Genomic DNA, 13,284 nt, shown 5'->3' on the forward strand with positions numbered 1-13,284 from the left:
TTACTAAAAAACACTAATATATTATTTTAATGGCTTATTTGCGCTGATACATAATTTGAAAGATTAGCAACTAAACGCCATACTGTCTGTGTGTGCATGCGCGCAGATTTATGAACAATTTTACTCTCAATCGCGCCTAAAGAAGTATAACTTCAAAAAAACATGAAGTAAAGAAACACAGACTTACAATAATTTAATTTACTTCGACGACCGGTTTCGATCTCTACAATATACAGATCATCTTCAGGTCGACGTTAGAAGTGATTAAATGCTACAATTAAAGAAAGCCAGAGTTAGAACATTGTCTGGTTGTATCAAAAAGCAAATAGAAAGCCAAAATTTTGAAAGGTATGTAAATGTTGACATTTCAGAACAACAAACTGATACATACGTATGCACACATATGAGCGAACAGGTACTCATAAGTCATAAGCACGTATACGTACATAGATGTATGCGGTTTATGACTATTTGTTAAGTTAAATTTTGATCTACTAACATGCCGTTACAAGGGATGCTTTGTAAGTTCGTCAATAACATGTTTAAACGTCCAGATTATGCTAGTAGAATAGCTAGGGGAAGGACTGGATAAGCGGACATGCTTCGTAGGTCAAAACACAGTGAATTGGAATGGATCCTGAAGGCAGATGTGTGATGTGAAACAGAGATAGATGTATTAGTTATGAGAAAGACAACGTTCCCATCCGAACGTTGTCTTTCTCATAACTAATACATCTATCTCTGTTTCACATCACACATCTGCCTTCAGGATCCATTCCAATTCACTGTGTTTTGACCTACGAAGCATGTCCGCTTACCCAGTCCTTCACCTAGCTATTCTACTAGCATAATCTGGACGTTTAAACATGTTATTGACGAACTTACAAAGCATCTTTTGTAACGGCATGTAAGTACATCAAAATTTAAAAAAATTTTAAATTTTTTTTTAAAATTTAACTTAATTTACCAAATAGTCATAACCCGCATACATCTATGTACGTATGCGTGCTTATGAGTACCTGTTCGCTCATATGTGTAGTGTGCATACGTATGTATCAGTTTGTTGTTCTGAAATGTCAACATTTACATACCTTTCAAAATTTTGGCTTTCTATTAGCATTTTGATACAACCAGACAATGTTCTAACTCTGGCTTTCTTTAATTGAAGCATTTAATCACTTGTAACGCCGACCAGTAGGCGAATTTTATAATTTTCGTTATTATCGCGAAAGCTAAGCTAAACGATAGCGAAGTTGATTTATGTTCATATTCTATAAGGTTAGTTTTCGCTTTCACTTCGTTATCATAGCGACATACAATAATATACGAGTTTAAACGACGTCTGAATAAATAAGTATGGCAACATTGCAAATATATGTTCAGGAAGTAAAAATAATAAGTAAAGAAAGAAGAAGAGTAACGAGAGTTACATGCCGTATATAACCTTATAACTACAATTTTGATAGACTTAATTCCTTCAATAACTATATTTTTATTATATTTTAATAAAAATGTTGCCGGTGCAATTTGTTCTATATGGAACTCGAGCGAAGAAACCAACTGTGATTAACGCGAGAGGAGAGCAAGTTCCTTCGAGATAGAAGTGACCCATTTGGTTTAACAGATTATTAATATTTTTCGCTTAAGCAAAGAACTATGTAGTTCGATTCCTTTTTGATGAGCTACAGAAACTTATGGAAGATGGTGTAAGAGCATCACGAATTCATTATGTCGTTGTTCTCTGTCATTATCAACAAAGAATTAGCGCTTGCGCTTGTGTACCACGTGAACACGATCGAACAAATCACTATCGAAAGCGAAACGAAACGCAAGCCAAAATTTATCGCTTTCGCTTTGTAAACGGCTTCGTGATCGGCTGCTCTGATTCTTCCCGAATGAGCTTAAAGAATAGCAAACCGTCCGATAACGAACGTAATTGTTTCGCTTTTATAGAATCGGTCCACTGAAGATGATCTGTATATTGTAGAGATCGAAACCGGTCGTCGAAGTATTATTAAATGATTGTGAGTAAGGCTGTGTTTCTTTACTTCATTTAAAATGAACTCACATACGCAACCCATTCAACATTAAAAAAAAAACAATCATAATGGCTTCGCAGCATTACCGAGTAAACTGGAATTGATCTATATAAACTTTTCACTACTTTTTAATTGGTATTCTGTAGAATTGTATACCGACACATAAAAATAATGAAAATATACAGTACAAAAATCATATTTGCATCTACCCGACGGTCAGAGTTTTAATGTACCACAATCAATTACACAATTTGCTCCGAATAAGTATTTTGACCTATAAACACTCTCCAGCTCCTCTAATACATATAGAGATCAAAAATGGTTTCACAGTTACTGACAAATATATAAATTTAATACCACAGCCTTTTTTATTTTCACTAATGTAATGTGATTTACAATTTTTTTTCTTTAAAAGAATGATCAGTTCGGTAATTTAAGATTACCATCCTAAAAACTCTAATATTGTGGGTATATAGGGTGTTCATTGGGAAACGGAAATACTTTAATGGTGAATAGAGGTTACCGAGCCGGTTCTAGATATACTACATTTTGTGCCCTACCGACTTTTATAACCACGTTACAGGGTGTTTTATCGATTTTGCCCATTTCTTTCCTAAGCCATAACTTTAGAACCACCCTGTATATTTTTTTGATATTTGATACACATATGTCTCATTCAAAACCAAAACGACCGACATACTAACCATAAGAAAAATCCAGGTCCGGATTAACAAAAAATTATAAAGTAATTGTGACCTTAAAACAACAGCCTGTATATTCAAATCTTAAAAATATTTTATAACTTTAATTTTGAAATTATATTGATTTTTTAAGAACTCCGATATTAAAAAGCAGATATTATTAACTTTTAGTTATAAATTATTAAAGTTAAAGAATAAATATTTATTTTAAAAATAATCAATACTTATTTACCACATTGGAACGACCCAATTACTAATTACAAGAAAAATCCAGGTCCGGATTAACAAAAAAATATAAAGTAATTGTGACCTTGAAACAACACCCTGTATATTGAAATTTTGAAAATTTGTTTGCGTACTTTAAAAGCATCAAAAACTGCGTTAAAAGGTGCATGTCAAATTTTTGCGCAGATCATTTAATTACGGCAATTTTGAAATCGTATTGATTAATTCTGCCAAGGTCACAAGAAGATGCCAGAAAAATGAAGAACAATCCCAATGTAATTAGAAAATCGATTCGAAATCTTTTAAAACGAGCAAGGAAATGCATCGAACAAAATGGCGGACAGTTTGAGCAACTGTTATAGTTCAAATATTTTTAATATATGTTAAATTGTTGAATTGTTTAAACGAATTTTTTTATTATCTCTGTTTTTTAATTCTTTACCAAATTATTAAAATATCCCAATTCTCGCAATTCTAATTTTTAATCATGTGCATACAGCTACAAATCCAGAGAATCCATGAAGCCAGCGTAGTAAATAAGTATTTAGTATTTTTAAAATAAGTATTGATTCATTAACCTTAAATTATTAAAAGTTAATACTACATATTGAACTTGGTTTTTAATCTAAGAGTTCTTTAAAATTTCAATATAATTTCAAAATTGATGTAATTAAATCATCGGCGAAAAAATTAAAACTTTTAAAATGCGCAGACAAATTTTCAAAATTTCAATATACAGGGTGTTGGTTCAAGGTCACAATTACTTTATATTTTTTTGTTAATCCGGACCTGGATTTTTCTTGTCATTAGTAATTGGGTCGTTCCAATGTGGTAAATAAGTATTGATTATTTTTAAAATGAGTATTTATTCATTAACTTTAATAATTTATAACTAAAAGTTAATAATGCCTGCTTTTTAATGTCAGAGTTCTTAAAAAATTCAATATAATTCCAAAATTAAAGTCATAAAATTGTCTGGCCGAAAAATTGAAACGAACCATTAAACTTACTTTTTTGTGCTCTTTTCAAATATGCAAACAGATTTTCAAAATTTGAATATACAGGGTGTTGTTTTAAGGTCACAATTACTTTTTAATTTTTTGTTAATACGGACCTGGATTTTTCTTATGGTTAGTATGTCGGTCGTTTGGGTTTTGATTGAAACATACGTGTACCAAATATCAAAAAAATATACAGGGTAGTTCTAAAGTTATAGCTTAGGAAAGAAATGGGCAAAATCGATAAAACACCCTGTAACTTCGTTATAAAAGTCGGCAAGGCAAAAAATGTAGTATATCTAGAACCGGCTCAGTGACCTCTATTCACCGTTAACGTATTTCCGTTTCCCAATGAAACACCCTGTATAAGGCATGGGAGATACTGTATTATATTTTACAGCGTTAGGGCGCGTCCATAGTGCACGCTGGTTTCCGAGTCAGAAAGCCGAGTCCGTGTCTGAATAATCCTAATAACAGCGCGCAGGTGCACTTTGGACAGGCCCGTTTAAATACGAAGGATTATTTGCACAAAGACTCAGCGCTGACTTCGGAAACCAGCGTGCAGTATGGTCGCGCCCTAAGACTGAGAAGCTCCAAGAGCCACAGAGCGGTTCAACTCTAGATGAGAGTACGGATATCGAGAAACTTCGATTCTTCGATAGAACTGTCTACATATTGTATGAACTTATTCTTGATAGGATGTTGTGTTTGTCAATTTAAGAATTCTATTTAATTCTCCCGGTGCACTTGAAAGCCTAATGGTTTTAAGAAGCTCTTCTACACATGATTCCAAAAGATCATGTTCTTAATGAAAGAAAATACAACAGATCCGTGACTGATTGTAGAAGCTACAGAGGAGCAGATGTCAACAGTGACGATATATTGACAATAGTCAAACTTACAAGATATTCCAAAAAGAACCAAGAAAAGGAAAACCAGGAAAACAATGGAAAAATACCAAGTAGAGTAGCTCCAAGATAAAGTGGTAGCAAAAAGAATAAAGGACAGCTGACAACAATGTTACTGAAGAAATAAAAGACAGAATCCAATCAGCAAATCGCTGTTTATTCGCACTGGATAAGCTTATAAAATCAAAAAATCTTACAAGAAGTTCCAAGATCAAAATCTATAAATCCATCGTCAGACCTGTACTAACATATGGTTGCGAAACGTGGACCATGACCAAATCAAACGAAGAAAAGCTCAGACGTTTTGAACGAAAAATACTTAGAAAAATTTTCGGACCTCATCACGACATTAACACAAACCAGTATAGGATCAGAACCAACCTCGAATTAAAAGAACTCTACAATGACACCGATATTGTCCAAGAATCAAAATAAAACTTAGGCTATATGAATTGGTAATAAAATGCCAACAATAAAAATTAATTAACTGAGATTATATATAGAGAGCAAAGAACATCTAGTGAATAAGAAAGAAGAATTTGTGCAAATATCAGATGCTGAAGAGTAAGTATTAGGTAAGGGCATTCGTATATGACATATATGAATATAAAAAAGGCTTAACATTTTATTTTGTAACTAGAGTAGTGGATTTCTGGAGACAGTTATAATTTTTAAATTATTCAGTCTTTGGCATGCATCTTGATAGGCTATTACTGGTTCTATAATAGTATAATCTATCTCATCAATGGCTAGTATTTTATCGCCAACGCAAATTTTTTGGAAGACTTGACTTTGGGGATTGACATGATCTATAAACAAACCCTAAAACATAACATTTTTATAAAAATGTATACAGACACTAATAAATAACTGGCATAATATACATTTAATCAAAACATAAATAATACTATCTCTCTACTACGGCGCTACAGCCCAAGTCGGGCCCTGGCTTCCCCAGCATCCGCCTTTAAGTATCTCTGTCTCTGGTTGCTCTCCTCCAGTTGTCCACCCTCAACATCTCTTTAGCATCGGTTCTCATTTCGTCTATCAACCTCTTCCTTGGTCTTCCTACCGGCCTATGTCCCACCATAGTTCTGCTAAGCGTTCTATTAGGTGTTCTGTCGTTATCCATTCTTATAGGGTGACCTGCCCAGCGCAACCTTTGTATTTTTGCATAATTTGCTGTACAGGATTATTTCTAATATTGGTAGAACTCGTGGTTGAACCTTATTCTCCATATACCATGGTCGCCAATATCCTCCTTAATATGTTTCTTTCTTCTTCTTCTTCTTTCTCGAAACTCCTTATGTCCCTAAGGTGCGTCGGAGGTTTTATTCATCTTCTATCCATATCTTTCATTTCTTGCGGTTCTTTGTTAACTCTTTCATTTGTTGAAGTGTTTTTCCTTTTTCTGTCCAATTTCTATAATCTAATCGATCCATCTCTTCCTTGGCCTCCCTTTCCTTCTTTTACCATATCTTTTTGATTCCATCACTTGCTTTGGTAGTCTTCCTTGATCCATTCTGTTAATGTGTCCATACCATTTAAATTTTCTTTTCTGGATCTTGGTTATTATCGATTCCTGTTTCAGTCTTTGTCTAATATCTTCATTTCTTATTCTGTCCAATTTCGTTTTTCCTGCTATTTTTCTCAGCTGCTTTATCTCCGCTGCGTTTATTGTACTGTCTATTTTTGCATTGTTTACCCATGTCTCACTTGCATATATTAAAGTTGGTACAGATATTGCATTGTATACCTTCAGTTTTATTTCTTTATCTATTTCTTGCTTTCCAAATATTGTTTTATTTAGTGCATAGTAGATCTTATTTGCTTTTTTCGCCCTGTATGAGATTTCTTGATCTAGCTTTCCATCCTCTGATATTATTACTCCCAGGTATTCAAACGTCGAGACTGTTTCTATTATTTCGTTTTTGCACCTAAATATCGTTTGGTTTATTTATTCCATTTTCAAATTTTCTATTTCTTCCACCCAGATATCGATTAATTTTTGCATTTTCTCTTTATTGTCTGCTATTATTACTAGGTTATCTGCATATAGTAATCACTCCATTCTCACTGGTACTAAATTCCTGTACCCTATTGTTGACTGTAATTGCCTTGACTTTCTTTTAGCGCTCTTCATTACTCTATCCATTACTAATATAAACGAAACTGGGCTGAGACTGTCCCTTTGTTTTATTCCTCTCCTTAGGTTTATTATTGGAGATCTGTTTCCGTTTATTTGTACCTTAGCAAGTACGTTTCTATATGTACTTTTTACCATGCTTACTATCTTTTACGGGATTTGCAGGTCTTCCATTACTGACCATATTACTTCTCTATTTATAGAATCAAAAGCAGCTTTAAGCAATCAAAATCTATAAACGTAATATATAAGTCTTCTCCTATTTCGTTTTTCCTTTCAATTATATTTCTCAGTATGTATATATTATCTGTTGTTCCTCTTTCCTTCCTAAAAGCCGTTTGTTCTTCTTCTAGTTTTCCTTCCAGTTCTTTCCTGAGCTTCCTTTCTATTATCCCGGTGTAGAATTTATATGCCACTGATGATAAGCATATAGCCCTATAGTTATCACATTCCGCTTCATCTCCTTTCTTGTGTATTGGTATCAATAAATTTTCTTCCCAGTCTTTCGGTATCTTTTCTGTTCTCCATGCTTCCCTCATTATTTCCAGTGGCCAAAACTTGCCTCGTTCTCCCACGTACTTCATTATCTCCGGATCTATGTCATCTGCACCTCCCGCTTTTCCAATCTTTATTCTTGCCAATCCTTCTTCGATATGACTTTCGTCCACTCGATTGTCCCTATCCTCTTCTCTTTCCTGCTGTCCTCTGTCCTCATTTTGTTAGTTGCTTGCCTCGAATTTTTCTTTATAGTGCTTATTCCATATGGTTAGTATGTCCTGTATGTTTGTTTTCAATTCATTTCGCTCATTTCTAATCCCTCTTATTTGTTTCCTTTTTCCTCCTTTCATGCTTCTTATTTTATTCCAAAACTGTTTATTGTTATTCCCAAAACCTTCGTTCAATTCTTCACCGAATTCCTTCCAGCTCTTCTTCTTCGCATCTTTTACTAGTTCTTTCACTATATTTCTCTGTCTTCTGTATTTGTCTCTGTCTTGCTCTTCATTTGTGTTTATGAATCGCTTCCACATTTCTTTCTTCTTTTTTACTGCTTGCTTTATTTCCTTATTCCACCATCCAGTTTTTTTATTATTCTTCCCATTCTTTCTTATTCCACATACTTGTTTTGCAGTGTTCCGTAACGTGTCTCTCAATTTTTTCCATCTCTCTTCCATATTCCATATTTCCTCATTGTTTTCATGCTGTTCCAGTATTTTATCTGTCTCTCTTTGGTATAACTTCCTCACTTCCATATTTTTCATCTTATGTATTGCTATTCTTGTAAACTAATTTCCATTAGTTTTATGTTTATCTCTGCTGTCACTAGTCTGTGTTGGGTACCGAGTTCGGATTCGTTCTCTGTTTTTATATTCTGTATCGTTAGGTCTGCGTCTCGAGGATATACTATGTAATCAATTCTGCTTCTCGCATTTCTTTCTTCTGCTCCGTATGTATATTTTTCGTTTCTCGGTTGATACCAGAAAGAATTACCTATTAACAAGTCATTTATTTGGCAGAAACTTATCATTCTTCTACCATTCCTGTTTATCGTCTCTTCTCCATACCTTCCCAAGCAGCCTAATGTCATATTTTCGTCATTTCCTATTCTTGCATTCCAGTCTCCTAGTAAAATGATGTTTTTGCTTTCCTCTTGTATCTCATCATAGAATAGTTCTGTTTTTTCATGCTCTGTTCCTTCTACCGGTGCATATACCTGTATTATGTAACATTCTTCTTCTTCTAACTCTATTTTTATGTATATGGTTCTGGATGATACTGGTTTGAATTTGGTTATTCTTCTATTCATTTCTTTCGTTACAACTATTCCCACGACTTCTTTTGCCCTTTGTCCTATCTGGACTCCGGAATAGTATAGTATGTGCTGCCCTCCGATATCGACAATTCCATTTCCTACTTTTTTCGTCTCGCTTATTCCTATCAACTGCAGCTCAAATCTTTCCATTTCCTCTGTTAATTCACGTTCCTTTCCTGTTATCGAGGTAATATTCCATGTACCTATTCTCGTTTGACATTTGTTTTCATTTTTTTTTCTTCCTTGTTATTAATTATCCTCGTTGTTTGCTCTTTCATAGTACTGGTTGTTCCATGTCCTTTCCTGTCTCCGTATGTTGTTCTGGTTTTAATCTTAGTTTTTTGCTGGATGGGTTACTTTCATCATTTTTTCTCTTTGGTCATTTTCCCTGTGTGGGGATCTATCACTCATTGTTCTGGCTCTAGTTTTATCTATGGGAGTTTGTGTAATATTTTCCTTTCTTCGTTCATCCGTTGGAGTATTCCATGTTTTGACTTCTTCTATTCCGTATTCATCTCCGTTTATTATTAGCTTGTCATATTTAATCTTCGCATTATATCCTTTTGTTCTTGCTTCTTTCATGTGCTTTAAAAGTATTTTTCTTTGTTCTAAGATGGTTTTTGGGTAATCCTCATTCACGAACCATTTTGTTCCTTTTAATTTCCCGCTTGCCTTTAGGATTTCCATTTTTTTACTTCCACTTGTTCGCTCAACAAGGACCGGTCTTTCCGAGTTGTTAGTTTTACCGCCGAATCTTCTAATTTCTGTTGTCTCTTGGTCTGCTCTGCAATGTACTTCTATTTTGTTCATGACTTCCTGCACTTTGTTTGACAACATTTGGGTATCTTTATTTTCTGTTTCTTTAAGTCCGTATATAATTAAGTTTTTCCTCTTCATCTCTCTCTCAATTTTCTCCATTCTATCTCTCTGTTGGTTTATTTCTTGCTTTAGTAGCATATTTTCTCTTTTGAGCTCCTGGTTTTGATTTCTTAATTCTTTAAGCTCTTCTTGGATTTCATCCAATTTTTGTTCTATCCTCGTATCGCTTGCTTCCATTCTGTCCAATTTTTTTCGCAAATCTTTTATGAATTCTTCCATGTTGTTACTATTTGATTGTGGGTTTAGGGAGAATTTCCACAAAGTTTGTGTTCAATCGTAGTTAATTGGATACTAAAGTATATTTTTACACACGTATAATTTTGGCTATGTATGCGGTAAGTGCAAAAATCCGAATCGACTTCGCGGAGATTCTTGCCCTTCTCAGACTGGCCTATTTAAAAAAAAGTTATTTCTTCCTTCCCTATTTCCCAGTTCTTTTTCAGATTTGGCAACACCGCTAAAAATTGTTTAACGGTTACCTTCTTATCGAATTCAATTAATTGTTCTGTTTATTTATATCTAACCTTGTTTTTTTTACTTGCAGTTACTCTGCCGGTTTTATTCACTTAAAAATGTTTGTTTCACTCCGAATTTTGATGTACACTTCGCCGTTGTCTTTAGATGCTATTTGGTATGGTGTTTAGATTTTATTTGCACCTCCGTTTTAAGTATTTTCGCGATTTGTTCAGAGTAAATTTTCGAACTTGTTTATCTAGCCAAACCAACGTTGCCCGCATGTTTCTTTCAAAAGTATTAATAAGGTTTATTGTCTTTTCAATGATCCATGTTTCTACGCCATATTGGTCGTATGATGGTTTTATATATTTTAAACTTTACTTCCCTAAGTGTGCTCCGTTATCTATACACCCAGGTACTTGAACTGTTTTACTACTTATGTTAGCGCCCTCTATTGTTAAATTTTGCAAGTTACGTTGGTTCCTTGCTTGTATTAGGGCTTCAGTTTTATCTACGTTGACAATAATATTGAAACAAATAATAAGTATTTTTTATAAAATCAATAATTATAGCTCAATTATTAAAATCATTATTTATGTTTACATGAAGAACTTTTTTGGCACTTCGAATTGCAGAGTATCATGGTCTTCTTGCAGTTACATCTATTTGTGGAGCAGTTTTTATTGCAGCTGCATCTAACGAAACCTCCGAAATCTAGCCGAAACTAGTTTGGCCTGAAGTGTGTATTTATATCAGGATAAACTAGTTTGGCCTAGGCCATACTAGTTTATCCTAACGCGCTTAGAACCCAAACTAGTTTGTTCTGAAATCGGGTTTGGCCGGTAACATATACATATATTAAACAGAGTCGGGTACAACACATCTCCCTATTTTAGCCCTTTAGTTATCTGGAAGGGATCTATCAATTCATTTCTAACTCGTACCTGCGTTTCTGTGAGTCATGGTGGCTTGAATTAACTTTACCAATTTCCTTGGTATACCAAATTCTTGAATAATTACATAATATTTTATCCCTATGTAATCATAGGCTTTTCGAAAATCTACAAAGATTTGGTAGATATCTATGTCGTGCTCCCAGGCTTTATTTGTTTCACGTTGAACAGCTGGTCAATAGTAGATCGTCCTGGTCTTCACCTATGATTTGTTCTGTGAAGTGGCTTAATCTTCCGTTTATGGTCCACGTAAACACCTTATAACTCACACAGAGTAAGGATATGCCTCTATAATTTTTGTAGCTGAGTTTATCTCCCTTCTTGTGGACTGGGCATGTAATTGCTATTTTCCAGTCTCCTGGAATTTCTTCTGTGTTCCATACGTCTCTTATCAATCTATCTATCAGTGTGTCCTCCAATTTTGAGAATTTCAGCTGCTATGTTGTCAATCCCTGGGGCTTTATTATCTTTCAATGCTTTAATGGCTTCAAATATCTCTTGTCTTGTGGGTGGGTTTGTTAGTTTATTATTTTGGTTCTGATCTGCTATCTCGACATCAGGTACTACATGGGCTGTGTTCGTTTGTGCTTGCTCTGTTAGCAGATACTTGAAATAGTTTTTCCAACCTACGTTTATTGCTGCGTCGTCACTGATAATTTGTCTTTCAGTATTTCTCGATTCACCAAAAGATTCACTAAAAGATTAGTGGGTGATTTATAGCTCTCTCTGAGTTGTCTCAGAACTTTATATGCTCCTGTAGCATCACCCCGATTGAAATCTTCCTCCATTCTTAGCATATTTGGTCCTTTTCGTATTTCCTCTTCTTTCTTCTGCATATTTTGTCCGCCTTTCTTCGTTGTCTTCAAATTTTTCACGCCATTCTCGTGTTCTTTGAGTGTACTGCGCGTATAGTTAATTTCTTTTGTCTATTGCTTGTTTACATTCTTCATCAAACTAAAGCTCTTTTCTTCGATGTTTTTTAATTCCTATTACTCTTGTAGCCGTTTCCCATGATATTCTTTTAATCTTATTCCATTCTTCTTTTATTGTTTACTCTCTCTGTTCTCGCTTTTCTTTTTCCGGATTTTTCAGGTTGTCCAGGTTTAATTTTTCTGTTTTTGTGTGTTTGTTCTTCTCTGGCTCATTTATACGGCATCTAAATTTTATTTGTAGAAGAAAGTGATGCGAGCCGCATACCGCTCCCCTCCTGGCTCTTGTTTCTATTATGTTTGTTGCCGCTCTTCTGTCTATTAAAATATGGTCTATCTGGTTGGTTGTTTAAACATTCAGTGAGAGCCATGTGGCCTTGTGGATGTCTCGTTTAGGGAATCAGGTTGAGCTGATGTTCATTCCCTTGCTAGCAGCGAAGTCTTTTAGTAGGCTTCCATTTTCATTAGTTCTCTCGTGGAGACTATGCCTACCTATTGTTCCCATGTATTCGGTTTATTTTCCAATCTTAGCAATCATGTTCCCGATTATTATCTTTATGGAATTTTTTGGTGACTGATTGTATGCGGTGTCTAGATGCTGATAAAACATTTCTTTTTCTTCTAGGTCCATTTCTTCAGTTGGACAGTGAATGTTGAGAATTGTGATATTAAAGAACTTCTATTTAATTCGTAATTTATAAATAATACTATATACAATAAATATAGGCCATACTGGCAACAGGTATATGTTCTCAAAAAAAATAGATAGTGTGTAAAAGTATTTATTAAAATCAACTAAGTACCTTCAGCATGTCACATGCCATCTTCAGAGCTTCCATAAAGAACATTACTTAAAGATTTTTTACATAATCGCAATGATTAAAAACTTACGTCTTATAGAAGGGTATAAATGCCTCATGGAAGAGTAATTCTCGACACAAAACAAATTGTTGGAAAAAGTAGATATTAATGTTTAAACTGTAAGTAAGGTTTAGCATAGTTTTAAGTTCAATGTACACTATGTGTCTGACAGTTGTTAGTTAAATAATTGTCATGTAGAAGTTTTTTTATTAAACTTATAAAACACCATTTCTGATTTTATTTTATATATTAAAATAAAATCCTAATAGGTTATGTGACCAGTTTACGCTACATATATTTCCACTGTGCTACAAAAGTGAAAGAAAACAAAAATTGTTAATAGCTATTTGTATAACAAGGGAGGAAAGTGCTACTTTTC

General features: G+C 34.2%; 1 protein-coding gene across 1 annotated transcript in view; it reads right to left on the bottom strand.

Annotated features, from left to right (window-relative positions):
- Nucleotides 1-4,130: 4,130 nt before the first annotated feature.
- Nucleotides 4,131-13,284, bottom strand: part of LOC114333290 (leucine-rich repeat-containing protein 1) — a 67,972-nt gene continuing 58,818 nt past the window's right edge. Inside the window, exon 7 of the mRNA XM_028283149.2 lies at nt 4,131-5,693. Within this exon, the coding sequence (XP_028138950.1) occupies nt 5,508-5,693 (186 nt within the window). The 3' untranslated portion in view covers nt 4,131-5,507. The remainder of the gene's footprint in view (nt 5,694-13,284) is intronic.

Source organism: Diabrotica virgifera, chromosome 10, assembly GCF_917563875.1.
Source record: "Diabrotica virgifera virgifera chromosome 10, PGI_DIABVI_V3a".
NCBI lineage: Eukaryota > Metazoa > Arthropoda > Insecta > Coleoptera > Chrysomelidae > Diabrotica > Diabrotica virgifera.